This window comes from Saimiri boliviensis, chromosome 4 (assembly GCF_048565385.1).
Source record: "Saimiri boliviensis isolate mSaiBol1 chromosome 4, mSaiBol1.pri, whole genome shotgun sequence".
Taxonomy (NCBI): Eukaryota; Metazoa; Chordata; class Mammalia; order Primates; family Cebidae; genus Saimiri; species Saimiri boliviensis.
In genome coordinates this window covers 2,858,065-2,874,740 of record NC_133452.1, presented here as the reverse complement: position 1 = coordinate 2,874,740, position 16,676 = coordinate 2,858,065, and the positions used below count along the sequence as shown (strand labels likewise).

General features: G+C 42.6%; 1 protein-coding gene across 20 annotated transcripts in view; it reads left to right on the top strand.

Moving 5' to 3' along the window:
• The window catches only part of AFDN (afadin, adherens junction formation factor), a 143,467-nt gene that overhangs the window by 112,828 nt on the left and 13,963 nt on the right, over positions 1 to 16,676 (top strand). For 10 of the 20 annotated variants that reach the window (XM_074397145.1, XM_074397141.1, XM_074397135.1 and 7 more), the window contains 8 exons: positions 1,079 to 1,144; positions 1,352 to 1,425; positions 1,893 to 2,011; positions 4,644 to 4,838; positions 5,502 to 5,593; positions 5,937 to 6,122; positions 9,130 to 10,131; positions 12,403 to 12,438. In XM_074397145.1, the coding sequence (XP_074253246.1) occupies positions 1,079 to 1,144; positions 1,352 to 1,425; positions 1,893 to 2,011; positions 4,644 to 4,838; positions 5,502 to 5,593; positions 5,937 to 6,122; positions 9,130 to 10,131; positions 12,403 to 12,438 (1,770 nt within the window). The remainder of the gene's footprint in view (positions 1 to 1,078; positions 1,145 to 1,351; positions 1,426 to 1,892; positions 2,012 to 4,643; positions 4,839 to 5,501; positions 5,594 to 5,936; positions 6,123 to 9,129; positions 10,132 to 12,402; positions 12,439 to 16,676) is intronic. The other 10 variants (XM_074397148.1, XM_074397143.1, XM_074397142.1 and 7 more) reach the window with 2 other exon arrangements.

The window sequence follows — 16,676 nt, the reverse complement described above, 5'->3', positions numbered from 1 at the left end:
TATACTGTTTTAAAAATGAGGTATGTAATGGGAGGTTTTATGGTTACAGAATTTGACCTGTTACAGGTATTTTGTTTTGTTTTGTTTTGTTTTTCCTTGAAGGGAGGAAGGGAGTCAGGATCAGCAGTGCTGCCCAGTCAGGCTGTCTTCTATAAACTTAACTTGTTAACTGAATGGGATAAATGTGAGTGGTTTCTACATGAAAATTATGCAGTTCTGGGGTCTGTTTTCATTAAGTCATTTGTTGCATCACAGCCTTTCTGTACCGTATTTTTACTCTTAGCATGCAGTGCCTTGTAATGGTTGAAATGGATCTGTATTTACCTTCAATTGCTGTGAGCTAAGGAATTATGCGCAGTTGTACCGTACCATCCATAATATCTAAGATTTTATGCGTAGGATTGTTTTCTTTGAAATTTGCAATAAATTGTCCAAAATTTTGATTGTCACAGGGTTAGGGTTAGTATAGTTGTGATATCCGAGTAGAATACTGGTGATTCTGAAAATAATTGTATATAGTACTTAAATTTATCTAACAGAAGTTTATTATTCTTTCATAATACATCACTTCTATGTGAATTGGGTTTTGTTGCTTTAATATTTATTTACTATTACAGTACATGAGTTGTATAGATTATTTTCTGTATTGTTTTCTCTTAAGTTTCTCTTACTATTTGCCACAAGAAATTTTTTTATCATTTAAAAATCTTAAACTATATGTATGAACAGAACAAGGGTATAAGGGAGGATACAGGTAAACAGTGAAATGTAAACGTACTGTACTAAGTTGCTTTTGGTATTAAAATGATTAATAGTATATATCATGCAAGTAGCTTTTAGTTCACTTACACTTGTAGCTGTTCAGAACGATTCTTAAATTAACCTCGGATTCCAAGCCTCTGTGTTAGTCTCGTCGTTAGCTGATGCATGAATAACTGATTTTTCACGTAAAAATGAGAAGCAGGGCTTTGTTGCAGTTATCTGTGTACATGATGGGTGACTTTATTTATATTTTCCTGCATCATGCGTTTCTTACAGTGTATTTTCAATGCAGTATGTTCACCTTGTTTTTGCATAGGGTGCTGGTCAAGATAAACTAGGAATCTATGTGAAGTCGGTTGTGAAAGGAGGTGCTGCAGATGTGGTCAGTATCATTTTGAAGGAAGTGCATTTTCAGTGTGTCATATTCAGCAAATGATGTGAGAGATTCTGCTGCCACTTTTAGTTATGTAACACTATACAGTGTTTGTTGGAAGAACAAACAGGATATGTACTCATCATTACCTTTTCTTCCTCCCTTCACCCTTTGCTGTCCACCCCTAATCATGCACACACCTGTGGATGTGCCTAGGATGGACGTCTAGCTGCAGGTGATCAGCTCCTCAGCGTGGATGGACGAAGTCTGGTTGGGCTCTCTCAGGAAAGGTATCATTGATTTATGTGTTTGAAGCTTAGTATTAGCATTTTTAGGTGATTTTTGCATTAAGTTTTGAAATTGGAAGATGAAAACTATGCTAAAATGTTATGCTCATATTACTCTTTACCTTTGTTAGTATACGTGACATTTCAATTGTTACCAAATTATAAATACATATTTTATTCTAGTACAGTTTCTTTGAAACTTGAAAGAAACTTACTCTTGACACTTCTTTAAATTTTTGAATATTCTCTTACTGTTCTTAATATGATAATAGGAGATGTGTTTGCCTATGTTCATGGTCAGTTTTCAGAGGAAGAAAATGGGTAGTGAGTAAGCTGTCTGAAAGTCAGAACCATTACCCAAAATAATAGATGAGACTGTGGAATATGATTTTCAGTTGCTGTGATCACAGTTATTCATGACAGAGCAGGCACTGTGTTTCATTTTTCTTACATGTGTAATCTTCTCCTAGGGCAGCAGAACTCATGACAAGAACAAGCTCTGTGGTGACACTGGAAGTAGCAAAGCAGGGTGCCATCTACCACGGTCTGGCCACCCTCCTCAATCAGCCATCCCCCATGATGCAGAGAAGTAAGGACCAGTAGGGAAACAGTGGCCATGACCCTGTGTTTTATAGTCATGGCCTCTTTGCATAGTCACAAAACCCCATGGAAGAGGTACTGGTGTTACTGTTGCCCCACTTTTAAAGATAAGGAAATTGAGGATGAGAGCGCTTAAGCTCAGAGCCAGGGATTCCCATGTGGGACGTCTGACTTTGGAGCCCACACTGTGAGTCACCAGGTCCCCTCCCTGTCATCAGGAGCCATTCAGCTTCACCCTCACAGGGCTGGCTGACTGCTGGTGAGCTCTCGTAGGCCCAGCACACGGCGGGTGCTCAGAAGGGAGTGAATGTGACACGTTAAGGATGAACTGGGAAAAACTAGAGAATGAATGAACAGTTTTCAGTTTTGATAGGCAGACTCAGGATTTCAAGTGTTGAAAGAGTACATTCAGTTCTTCACTGAAGAAATAGGCATTTATTTGTATCTGAGTAGTTCCTTTAGTCCTGCATATGCTGAGATAGGGCATGATGATCACGTTACGTACACAGTCATGCATCGCCTGGCAATGGGATGCATTCTGACAAACTCATTCTTAGTTTATCTCATCACTGTGTGCACCTCACACTGTACTCACACAAGCCTAGATGGTGTCGCCTGTTGCTTCTAGGCTGCAGACCTGTACAGCAAGTTACTGTACTGAATACTGCAGGCAACTAGGATTCAGCGGTAACATATCTAAACATAGAAAAACTACAGTAAAAAACAAAACAAAACAGAGTAAAAGAGTAACAGTGCTACACCTGTAAAAGGCCACTTACCCTGCGTGGGGCTTGTAGGACTGGAAGTTACCCTGGGGAGTCTGCGAGTGAGTGGTGAGTGAATGTGAATGCCCAGGACGTGACCATAACTACTATAGACTTCATAAACACTGCACACTTCAAATTTAAGAAAAAAAAATTCTTTAATAGTAAATTAACAGCTTGCTGTCACTTTTTTTACTATGTAAAATTTTACATTTTAAAAGCATTTCTGACTCTTGTAATACTTCGTTTAAAACACAAATATTGTACAGCTGTACAGAAATATATGTTTTTTTAATATCCTTACTCTATAAGTGATTTTCTGTTTTTTATTTTAAATTTATCTTTTTGGTTAAAATCTCATACATAAGCACACACATGAGCTTCGGCCTGGTGGAGGGTCAGGGTCATCAGTGTCACTGTCTTCCGCCTCCACATCTGGTCCACAGGAAGGTCTTCAGGGCAGTGACATGCCACAGAGCCATCACCTCCTGTGATGACAGTGCTTTTTTCTGGAAGGTCTCCTGACAGACCTGCCTGTGGCTGCCTCACCATTAACTTTTTTCTATAAGTAAAGAGAGTACACTCTAAAATGACAATAAAAAGTATAGTATAGTAAACTGGATGAATCGTACCCTATTACATTGTGACATTATCCGGTATTATATACCGTGTGTAACTGTATGAGCTGGACTTGTGTACAGCTAGCAGAGCAGTCTGGCGTGACCACAGACACGAGGAGTGCATTGTGCTGCAGCTTTACCCTGGCTAAGACATCATTAGGAGATGGGCATTTTTCAGCTCTGTTATGATCTTAGGAGACTACTGTCACAGGTGTGGTTCATTGACCAACATGGGCTTATTTGGTGCATGATGGTAATTCACTTAAAAATCTTAGTTATTTAAATAACTTATTTTTGGGAACTGTGGTTTTATAGCTACATCAAAAAGAATCTCAGAATAAAATCAGTGTAATTTGGGGCTTTTAAAATAATTAGTTCAGACACAATAGGAGAAAACCATTATGATTCACATTCTCTCTTAAATCATTATATGCCCTCCAGATCAGTCTTACTGCACCTTGTTAAATGTTTACATAGGCTTCTTAATATGACCTTTATGGCCTTCTCCTCCATCAGGTAGGATTCTAGAACCTCAAGCTGGTACCTTGTATAACAAATCACAGCTAAAACCAAGGTGTCAGAAAACCTGGCCTGCGGCTTACTGAAGCAGACACAGCACACAAGGGACATCGCAGCGAAACCTAGTGTGGCGTTGTCTCCCTTGCTCAGCACGTGTTTTACGTAGAACTTAACATCTTGGTTGTCTGATTTCTTAGTTTACCGTCATTTAAAAGAACCAAACTAGAATACGAGTTAGAAATCACAGAGGGAGGCTGTGAACAGTAGATGAACCAGGGTAAGCAAGCAAAAGGGAGGAGAACCGCCAGCGCCAGCCAGGAGCAGAAGGCTCACGCCACGTGACGGCTGCTCAGGACAACCACGCGGGGGCTTAAGAGCTCAGATGTTATTTCTAAGAAGTCAGGGAAGCATGTTTATCTTTAACGTTTTTTAAAAATGTACTTTAAAAATGTTTAGATTTGTTTCTTAGAACAGTGAAATGAGAAAATAAGCTTTGAAAGTGTTCATCTTCTCGTCATTACCAATTAAGTAAAAATATTTTCTTTATTCTCAGTATCTATTTAAGAGCTGTTTTATGATTCTGTAGAAAGAACTGGCCTTCATAGGGAAGATCACCTTATTTCTTATGCTAAGAACCATTCTTACGGAATTTTAATGATAATCAGGGTGTTGAAAATAAAATCTTAAGAGATACTGAATGAATGTACTTTGATTCCAGTTTCAGATCGCCGTGGCTCAGGTAAACCCCGACCAAAGAGTGAAGGCTTTGAGCTCTATAATAATTCAGCTCAAAATGGGTCTCCTGAGAGTCCTCAGCTGCCTTGGGCAGAATATAGTGAACCAAAGAAATTGCCTGGTGATGATAGACTGATGAAAAATAGAGCTGATCACCGTTCCAGCCCCAACGTAGCAAGTAAGAGTGACACTTTCTTGCTCCTAAGTACACTCACGGTCACAGTCTGAAGCGAGAGGAGGCAGTTTGTGGTTTGTTAATTACTAAATTAAAATTATTCTCTGCAAGCATTGGCTAACTAGGATGTGTTTTTCATAAGGGATATCATAAGTAACATTTCTCTAACAAGAACTAAGATGGAAACTCTTTAGATTCAGTTAATGCAGTAAGCAAATACATTAATAACATCTCTGTTTGGGGTTGGCAAATTACCAACAGGAACTAAAATTATTTTTTACATTTTTAAAGGGTTGTTAACAAAGAGCAGAAGAAATAATAGAAGGATATACAGCAGGAGACAAAGGCTCACAAAGCCTGAAGTTTTTACTTTCTGGCCTGTTAACAAAAATGTTTACCAGTCCCTGGCCTGGTACGCAGAGTTACTGAGGTTTTTTTTGTAGCTCTGGGCTCTGATGATTTACAGATAGATGTGGATATGACAAAACCTGATTTCTCGTCTGCCTTGATTTTTTTTTTTTTTTTTTTTTTTGTGTGTGTGTGTGTCTCTGTGCGAGACACCTCACTAGCAGTATGAAAATGAATGAGGCCTTTAGGGAGCTTTTATGTTATATGTACTTTGTTTATGTAATATTAAGCTTTTTTTCCCCCTCCTGACTTGAACAGATCAGCCTCCTAGTCCTGGAGGGAAAGGTGCATATGCCTCTGGAACAGCAGCGAAGATAACATCTGTCTCTACTGGAAACCTCTGCACCGAGGTCTGATTGATTGATGGGCAAAAGCCTTTTATTGCACTTCCATACTTAGGTTTCCCTTGGAACAGCTCAGTTATCTAGTAGAGTTTTTACTCTGAGTTAGCATTGATCATAATTGCTAAATCTGCAGTGTTTTATCTTTTGATTTTTAATATGTTAGGTAAACCAGTTTTAAATTAAGTCTGGGCAAAATGAAATGTTATTATTCTCAGTATGGATCAAACACTTTTTAGTGCATTACTTAACATAGTTACTGTTTTTCAAATTTTAAAACAGATAATTGAAAATCAGGTTAGTCTGTGTGGTTGCAAAAAGCTCACTTTTGCTTGTTCTTCACATTTTACAGGAGCAGAGTCCTCCGCCTAGACCTGAAGCCTACCCCATCCCCACTCAGACGTACACCAGAGAGTATTTTACCTTCCCAGCTTCCAAATCCCAGGATCGGATGGCTCCTCCTCAGAACCAGTGGCCAAATTACGAAGAAAAGCCACATATGCACACAGATAGTAATCATTCCAGTATTGCAATTCAGGTTAGAAATCAAAGATCCCACACACTTTCCTCACCTGTCAAGCAGTGAAAACAGTTCTGAGACACAGTTGATACTTTCTGTAGAACAGCATTGTCGACCTTTTATTTTTTTCTTTAATGGTTTTGTGGTTAAGTTTGAGGAAAAAGGGGGATAGAATTGAATACTCAGTAAGAAAAAGGATTCTTTGTTCTCTGATGTTTGATTAACAAAATGTTAGTAATAGAAGACCTTACAATTTTTTAGACAAAGTTCACTGATTTAGAAGTGAGAAATTAGAACTCAGGTGTTATATTTTGCACTTTTTTTTTTTTTTTTTTTTTTTTGAGACGGAGTTTTGCTCTTGTTACCCAGGCTGGAGTGCAATGGCGCGATCTCAGCTCACCGCAACCTCCGCCTCCTGGGTTCAGGCAATTCTCCTGCCTCAGCCTCCTGAGTAGCTGGGATTACAGGCACACGCCACCATGCCCAGCTATTTTTTTGTATTTTTAGTAGAGACGGGGTTTCACCATGTTGACCAGGATGGTCTCTATTGACCTCGTGATCCACCTGCCTCGGCCTCCCAAAGTGCTGGGATTACAGGCGTGAGCCACTGCGCCCAGCATATTTTGCACTCTTTCTACCTGGAGCTGTCCTTGCCTGTGGGAGCTCATGGTGTGGCGGGGAAATGCTGCAGAAGAAGTCAGCCTTGGACGAGAACTTGGCCACAGCTGCGTGCACAGAAGGGCCTTCCAGGAGGAGGGCAAGGCACTGAGATGGGCAGTAGTTCAGCAGGAAACCTGGGTGGAGGGAAGGGAATGGCAGGATCTAGGGCAGCGAAGGTAGGCAGGGCCAGACAGAGGGCTTGACATGACAGCTCAGGAATTTGGATTTTGTCCACATTAGTAGAGAAGAGATGCCATGCTGAGTAGTTAAGCTGGGGAACATTATCAAATGTGATTTTCTTTTTAGAAAAGTAGCTATTTGTATGGTGAAAGACTGGGAGAAGAAATTAAAGATATGCTTAAAGGAACAGTCTAGGATCTGTAACAAATATGTGCTCTGGATCGCAAATGCTGCAGGAATTCTGAAGATCCACATTCTTAGAGTGGTTGGCAAAGACTAAATTCAGAGTTGAGATGGGATTTGAGCCGAGCCTTGAAAAATGGGTAAAATGGGCAGAGGAGAGAGGGTTGCACTGAGGAGCTGGATGCTGTGATCCAGATGAGGAGGAGCCTGTTTTCTGAGGGCAGAAAGCACTCCTCAGGCCACAAATGTTGGCCATCAGGAGATTTCTTGTCCTTTTGTCTGGTCTGCTGGTCATTCCTCCAGTTTTCCTAGGTGGGCCTGATCGCCTAGGCTCAGTCTTGGGAGTTTCGGATGTCCTCTGTCACCAAAAGCTGGAGTTCTTTGGGAGAAGGTGTCTTCCCCCAAATTTCTCTTTAAAAATAGAGTTATTTTGTGCCCTAGTTTTTATAGTATTTTTTGTTAGAACTTAGGAGAATCTACTTCCCATGTTTAAGACAACCCAATTTGTAGTGCACACATGGAGTCCCATCTTTACACACATTATTTCCTGTTTTGTGGGGATGCCATTAAGTCTTCACATTCATAGTATAGAGCTGCTGCCTGTTTCTACCTCACAATTTGGATAAACAATACCTAGAGGAGAAAGTTGAGAAACTGAGGCCAGAATGTTGAATGACTGAAGAATTATGATGGGATTTAAGCTGGGAGGTGGAGAGTTCGAGCCAGCAGCCAGGGCCAGTGTGAAGTCTTAAAGGAGCAGAAGAGTGACTCAGGTCAGCCCTTCCAGCAGCAGTGAGAGGTGTTAGGCACAGTCTCTGTTTTTATGTGGTCCATGGATTTCGTACCCCAATAATGAGACTATTTCTGTGTCCTAAGTAAAGCTCTAGCAAAATGTTAAGAGTAAATGTTCAATTTTTATTTGAGACTACTGCTTTTTGAAGCAATACTAAATCTTGTTGGTTTGCTTTTTGAGAAAAAGGAAACAATTTGTTTTCCCAGTTTACATCTTTAATTTCTACTCATTAACAGGGCAGGAAAAAGATGTTTGATGCATACCTCATAGTGATCCTGTTTATCTGAATAGACTCCTTTCAGATGTGCCGTTTTTCAGCCTTCAGACTAGCCCTTTGGGAAAAGTGTACTCATTTCAGTCTCTCTCTCTCTCTCTCTCTCTCTCTCTCTGTGTGTGTGTGTGCGCGCTTGCACGTGTCTGTGCGCTCTCTCTGTGTGTGTGAGCGCCCGTGTGTGTGTGTGCCCTCTCTCTCTCTCTCCCCCCCACCTCCCTCTCTCTCTCAAACACACACACACACACACACACACACACACCTTTTTCTTCAACAAATTTATACCAATACATTGTGAGGCTTTGTATCTCAGATGTGTAGGAAGTGTCCTTGCCTTACTGTGCACGGCTTTGTCAAAGAGCTCAGGAAGCCAGTCCTCAGCTTGCAAAATTTAGAAAGTCGCAGATGGTTAATTGGTGAGATTTAGTAATTACTCGTAATAGAAATTAGAGAAGTTCCCATTGTCGATTTTTACGTATATGACCAGTCACACTCATTGCTTTGAAGTCCAAGTCCAAGTCGCATGTCGCCCAGCACTGGAGGTGGTACAGGGTACTGCAGGAGGGTGAGGAGGGTGAGGATGGCCACTGGCGCCGAAGGGCCTCTGCAGAGAGAAAGGGCAGCTTTGCCTTTTTCTCCCCCATTGAGACAGAGACTGTTTTGCCCAGGCTGGTCTCAAACTCCTGGGCTCAAGCAATCCACCCACCTCAGCCTTCCAAAGTGCTGGCATTATAGGTGTGAGCTACCATGCTCGGCCGCTTTTTGTTCTTTTTACAGGTGCGTTCACTGTTGCTCCACGTTAACCAGTGAGCCATATAGGGCAGTCTCAGTCTCCTTCTGTACATCAACAGGTTTTCTTCTTTCTGAAGATACAATGTTTGTGGATATTTCGTAATTTCTAGTAAATGGCCAAAATACAGTTCTTTTTCTTTTTCCAGCGTGTGACGCGTTCCCAAGAAGAACTTCGAGAAGATAAAGCTTACCAGCTTGAGCGGCATCGAATAGAGGCGGCCCTAGACCGCAAGTCCGACAGTGATATGTGGGTAAATCAGAGCTCCTCACTGGACTCCAGTACATCTAGCCAAGAGCACCTGAACCATTCCTCTAAGCCGGTCACCCCTGCTTCCACGCTGACCAAAAGCGGCCCTGGCCGTTGGAAAACACCAGCAGCTGTACCGCCCACCCCTGTGGCCATTTCCCAGCCCCTCCGAACAGACCTGCCTCCGCCACCCCCGCCACCTCCTGTCCACTATGCTGGTGATTTCGATGGAATGTCCATGGATCTGCCTCTCCCACCACCTCCTTCTGCCAACCAGATAGGACTGCCATCTGCGCAGGTGGCTGCTGCAGAACGGAAAAAGAGAGAAGAGCATCAGCGCTGGTATGAGAAGGAGAAGGCCCGCCTGGAAGAGGAGCGGGAGAGGAAGCGGAGAGAGCAGGAGAGGAAGTTGGGCCAGATGCGTGCTCAGTCCCTAAATCCTGCTCCGTTTTCTCCCCTGACCACACAACAGATGAAGCCCGAAAAGCCTTCCACCCTCCAGAGGCCCCAAGAAACCGTCATCCGGGAGCTGCAGCCTCAGCAGCAGCCCCGCACCATCGAGCGCAGGGACCTGCAGTACATCACAGTCAGCAAAGAGGAGCTGTCCTCAGGGGACAGTCTGTCCCCTGACCCGTGGAAGCGCGACGCGAAGGAGAAGCTGGAGAAGCAGCAGCAGATGCACATCGTGGACATGCTGAGCAAGGAGATCCAGGAGCTCCAGAGCAAACCGGACCGCAGCGCCGAGGAGAGCGACCGGCTGCGCAAGCTCATGCTGGAGTGGCAGTTCCAGAAGCGACTCCAGGAGTCGAAGCAGAAGGATGAAGATGACGAGGAGGAGGAGGATGATGATGTGGACACCATGCTGATCATGCAGCGCCTGGAGGCTGAACGAAGAGCGAGGGTAAAGGGGGGAGTGCTTTGGCTCTGCCTATCTGTGGGCCCTGTTTTCTTAGCTTCTTCGGCTTTCTTATGGGGGTAGCTAGGCCCTGATCTTGATAAGGATTAAAAGCGCCCCTAGGTTTATAATATTTTATTGTATATATGACTTTTGGCTGATGTCATAGAGAAATGAGTCAGGGCTATAAGGCTAAATTTTTTGAGACATGCTTTGACAAGTATTAAATACAGTTCAGATGGAACTTGTTTTCATTAGCAAACTCATAATTATCTTTCTCCTTAACATTTCAGTTGAGAAAACAAGTATTTGTTAATGACCAGTAATAATCTTGATCCGGGGTTGGCAAAATTTGTCTTCCTGGGCCAAACTGATATTTTAGTCTTTGCGGGCCATGTGGACTCTGGCAGCACCCAGCTCTGCGATTGTAGTGCAAAGCAGCCACAGACACACATAAACACATGGGCCTGTCTACGTGCAAATAAAACTTTATTTACAGAAACATAGGGCAGATCATTGGCTGGCCCCTGGTCTTGATTGTCAGCACTTTGTGATGGTTAACAAATGAAACTGTTCAGATCATTACATTTACAGTCCTTACCAAAAACAGAATCTTCACAGTAGTTGTACTGTTGAAGAAACAAGCATTTATTGAGGTAATAAACAGTTATATTCCAACTGAAGCATAGAGATACTGAGAGCTGATTTTACTCTTATTTCTCCGTATTATATAAATGATTTTTGTTTTAAATAAAAGAACAAAAGTAAAATTTAAATTCATTTAACAATTGTTATGCAGAAATTTTAGATAAAGGCAAGACTATAAGAAGAACGGTTGAGTCATTTATTGTTACTAATTTGGGCATTTATTAATATTAATTTACAGAAAATGCTGTTGACCATATTGTGTTCATGAGTTTTAGTGATTTTATTTTTTAAACACAATGCAATATTCTGAGAAAAGATGGCCAGAGCCATGTTCTTTTTATCTTCTGGATTCTGTTTCTAATCTTAACTATTTTTTTATGCTGTTTAGTGTAAAGCTCTACCAGGAGCTATTAGGTCAGACATTTTGATCTTTTTACCTCACAGTGAAATTTGACTTAGGTAATAATCTGTGAGTCTTTAGATCCTTAGAGCCCAGCAGTGTGATTCTTTTTCACTTTGCTCTGTGAATTTTTTCTGAAATGTCTCTCTCTCACATACTTCTTAATATGTACATATCTCAGCCAAAATGTGTATATATGTAAAACTTTCCCCAAAACTCAGCTTGCGTTCCCTTAGACGCTTAAGTTTCTTAAATGAAGCCAAAGTGTGAATTATTACATTGTTTTACTACTGTTGTTATTAGTATCACATTTGTCAAGTCATCAGTAGTAAAATTCCCGATGGATAGCTAGCTGTGTTTACTGTAAGCACTGTTTTATTTGAAAAAGCAACCACTACATTAATAGCTAGTTTACTTTAAAATAGCTTCAAAAATATAGTACTTTAAAAGTACTATGTTCCCCGTTGAGGATTCTTGGAGTGATCGTCCCTCCCCATCAGAGCTGTCCGGGAGGTGCTGGGCCTACCGGTACCAGGTGTGTGTTCCTCTGCCTGGCCGGTGTCACTCATGGGTATGCTAAGACGGATTCATGAGGAACCTAAGGGCCTGTTCGGCCTTGTGTTGCCCGCACCGCAAAAGCCAAAAGGATGCCTTCCCTTCACTGCGTTTTCAGCTCGGAGTATACAACTATTGTGTATAGCAGATAAATCAACAGCATCAGCACTATTCACTGTTGTACCCTGACAATGGTGAAAACTTAGCAAATGCCTTGTAGTATCTCTGTAATTATTCTTTTCTGTGAGGACTAAACTTTTGAGTCTCTCAGTTTTTCCAAATGGTTAAAACATTGAATATTTCAAAGTCTTTTAGTATGAATCATGATATTTGAAAAGTTTCTTATGATAATTCAGTAAAAAAAATTTGTTTTTTGCTTAGTCGTTCTATTACAATTAGTATCTTGGTCTCCAAATCTAAGGGAAATTTTGCTGTTTTTTATTTTCTATGTATCCTAACGATGAAACTCATTGAATACCATGCGGATGTTTTTCTGTTTCTGAATACTAGAAGTTAGTCTGTAGTTCTTTATCTTTCTCATCAAGTTGTCGAAACACAGATGACGCATGACAGTGACAAAATATGCCGATGGCAGATTACAGGTCTGAACCTAACTTTTTTTTCCACACTTCATCTTTCTTTTTTTTTTTTTTTTCTTTCTCTGTTACCTGCAGCAGACTGCTGTGCCAGCAATCTCTGTTCTAGATTTGGTATGTTCTTGTTTCTTTCCCTTTGGTACTTTTTTCCTGTCTTGATTTTCTTTTCTTTCAGTGGTGGCTGTTTGATGTTTTTAGTAGATCAGTTCTCCGTAGGGGTGTCCTCCATCAGGAGATGGGGTTCCTGACACTTTAGAAGCATGCCTTTGAATGTTCCTAGATTTAGTCACTCTTTGCTTTTCTTTGTTAATTTTAAGTGTTACTGTTTGTTTATGGTTTTGACCCTTTCTCAGTTTCAGTCATGAATTGATTCCGTGTATTCTTACGTAGTCATAAATACATAAACAAATGAAATAAATTTTGCAATGAGTAATCTATTTTATTCTTTTCATGTTAGACATAGATTTTAAATATTCAGTTGTTACAAACTTAGTTGAAAGGGTATTGACATTATTTGCCAATTAAGATATAACTGTCTATTGGTGGAGTAAGAGATTTTCAGTGACATGTATTCTGTTTTCTTTGCTAATATTACATAGATTTTATCAGCCATGCCAATTTATCAGTTTGCTGAAAAATACTTTAGGTCGTGCTCTATTGTAAATTCAAAGTGTTTATTGTCATATTGGGGAAATTTGGCTGTCAGTTAGGGCCTATTATGCTCGAGTATGGTATCTTTATCACCTGCTAGACAATTACACTGTGACTGATATATTTATATAAACTTGAAGACAAATTCTCATCAACTTTTAAAGACAAAAGTCAGTATCAGGCAGTACATTTAAAACCTATGAATCAAGGTTTGACTTGAATGGTCTTTTCATTAAATAATAGTCCTTTTTCTTTTTTCCCCTCCGCTGAGAACAGTGGCAATATTGCCTTAGAGATTAACCCTTCCTCCCTCCCTCCCTGCCTCCCTCCCTCCCTCCCTCTACCTCCCTCCCTGCCTCCCTCCCTCCCTCTACCTTCCTTCCTGCCTCCCTCCCTCCCTCTACCTCCCTCCCTGCCTCCCTCCCTCCCTCTACCTTCCTCCCTGCCTCCCTCCCTCCCTCTACCTTCCTCCCTGCCTCCCTCCCTCCCTCTACCTTCCTTCCTGCCTTCCTTTTTTTTTTTGAGTTGGAGTCTTCCTCTGTCACCCATGCTGGAGTACAATGGTGTGATCTCTGCTCACCATAACCTCCTCCTTTTGGGTTCAAGTGATCCTCCTGCCTCAGCCTCCTGAGTAGCTGGGATTACAAGCATGTGCCACCACCACACCAGGCTAATTTTTGTATTTTCAGTAGAGCTGGGGTTTCGCCATGTTGGCCAAGCTGGTCTTGAACTCCTGACCTCGTGATCCACCCGCCTCAACCTCCCAAAGTGCTGGGATTACAGGTGTGAGCGCTTTCTTAAAAATACTTCCCCTCCTTGGTGATTGGAAGTCATATTTTCTGAGCTCTGCATTTTTTTTTTACATGAAAGATTTAAAAGTACACATTTTTCTCCCTACTTTGTGTGTTTCAGTGTATGTAGCTGTGGCTGGAAGATGTGACTCAGATTCACCTTAATGTGAGATCTTAATTCAGCAGGTACTTGCTCAGCATCCATGGCATGGTGAGCACTGACCTGAGGCACTGAAGATACCAGCCAGGTCTGCAGGCCCAAAGAGAGCTTCTTACACTGTGAAGAATTCTATGACACATGAACAGTAACACTTAAGAATTTGTTTCACAGAAATAATTAAGCTTTTCTTTCTTTAAAAGATAATTATTTTGAGCATTAATATTTATCTTAACCACGTTTGTGGGCATTTCTTAGCCCATTTCCTGAGTAAATATTATTTACAGCACCTCATTATTTATAGAATTCTTGCCGGGCATGGTGGCTTATATCTGTAATCCCTGCACTTTGGGAGGCCAAGGGAGGCAAATCACGGGAGGTCAGGAGTTCAAGACCAGCCTGGCCAACATGGCAAAACCTCATCTCTAAAATACAAAAATTAGCCAGGTATGGTAGCAGGCACCTGTAATCCCAGCTACTCAGGAGGCTGAGGGATGAGACTCGCTTGAACGCGGGAGGTGGAGGTTGCAGTGAGCTGGGATTGTACCACAGCACTCCAGCCTGGGGGATAGAGTGAGACTCTGGCTCAAAAAAAGAAAACGAAAAAAAATCTATAGAATTCTTGGTATGTAAGAGTTAGCATGTTACCCTAGGAGACCCTATTCTGTTACTAGCCCTCTCCCTACTATGGATAAGGACAAATGGGTGACTACGTATTTGGTAGTGAGTGACACTACCCAGTTGGTTCTTAAGATATTTTCTTAGACACATCACTGATTTTCAGGTAGATCATCAGGTAAGTGAGGCAGGTCTTCTCCTGTGTGGAAGCGGCTGAGTTTCCTAACGTTGGGAGGCTGCCTGCACTGGTTTCTGCTCTTCCCTCTGGTCTCTCTGTGACCCGTCACTCCTGGGAGTGCAGGGCCCGCCTTCTCCATCCTCTGTGCTCACTTCGACCTGAGATGGCAGCACATCTGGATGTCAGCAGTGTCCCCATTTAATTTCTCGTCCAGACTTCCTGCACACTAAAGACTCAGATACCCACCTGCCCATGTAACATCTCCACATGGAGTCAAGTAAGACTTTTCAAATGCAGCATGCTCAGAGGGAGATCTTTGTCTCCTTAACTCACCCTGCCCTGCTGATCATTCTGCCTTCAGCCTTCCACATTTCAGCTGATACTTTGAGTTGCTCAGACAAAAAACCTCACAGTCATCCATGACCCCCTTTTTTCTCTGTTCAGAAACCCCTGGCCTGACCTCCTTACGACCTGACCAACCTCTACGCCCCTGTCACCAGAGTCTCTCTCCTTTCCTGCCTGGGTCCCTGCGAGAGACTGGCTGGATCCCTTGGTGCTGCCCCCAGTACCTTCATGGGACAGCCTTGATGTAGCATACAGCAATCCCACGAGAACATCTGCACTACCCTCGTAGGTCTCTCCCTTCACTTAGGCAGTCCAGGGTGGCCCGGGGCCTACAGGTGCTATTTGGTTTGTCTAGGTATCATCCCTCTTCACTCCCTCACCCACTGCCCTCCAGCCTGCCTGCCTGCCTTCTAGTGACCCTCCACTTGCTGGGCCACTGGGAAGGTCCCTGCCTATCTCCATGGCTGGCTTTCTCGGCACATGCGGGCGACTCTCAGATGCCACCTTTTCAGGGGCCCACCTGCCCCCACTGCATATTGGGGGGCCCGCCGGCCTCACTGTGCCCTGCTTGTTTCTCCGTGGACATGCTATACACATTACTCTATTGGTGTGTGTCTCCTCTGGGTAGCACCACCTTTATGGGAACACTGACCTTTGTCCAAGTTTTCTAGAAGAGTTCTGGCGTGTGGTAGGCAGTCAGTAATGCAGAGTGAGTGGGATCAGATTCCAGGCCAAGGTCCCAAGCTCTCGAAGGTGAGCTGTTAGCAGCTCAAGAGTAGAACTGTTACTAGGTCGTCTCCTAATGACCGAGATGGTGTATAAGTCATGTTCAAACTAAAGTCTGACTTGCTGGAGGGATCTCCTTTAGCACTAGGTTATGACAAAGCCCACTGTCTTTAGAGCTTTTCCTTTGTATCCCATGGGCACATCCAGGACACGTGGAATTCGTCAGGATGTCTGTTTTCTCCCGCAGAGTACTCTTTCCTGTCCTTGGAACCTGTCTCTTACCTTGAATAACCCGTCAGTTACGACCATGGAGGGCGCTGACTGTGGCTGCAGCTTTGCCTGGCTGACGCCTCGGGCAGCAGCTAGTCCTCCCCCTGATGACAGGGTGTGTGGCTCATGCCTTCATTGCTCCAGATTGCCCGTACTGCGTATTTTCCTCTCATTTCTTCGTGACGAACCTGTTCTATGGCAGAGCAAAAGGGCTGAAGCTGGCATGGAAGAAACCGGCCCAGTGTCACACAGAGCAGGCGAGAGCCAGGGTCTCTTCACCCAGCACGGGAGAGACGTGGCCAGCACAGCTCAACTATTCCTAGTCTGAAAATCCAGAATCCCAGATCCAGAACTGACTGAGCACTGGCATTATGCCACAAGTAGAAAATTCCACACCTGACCTCAGTGACAGGTTGCAGTCAGAGTTTTGTTTGATGTCCCAAAGTATTTAAAATACTGTACAAAATTACCTTTGGGTTATATGTATAAAGTATATATGAGACAGAAATCAAATTCATATTTAGACTTGGGTCCTGTCCCCAGGATATCTTTTTATGTATATGCAAATAGTCCAAAAATCCAAAATTTGAAACACTTCTAGTTCCAAGCCTTTTGG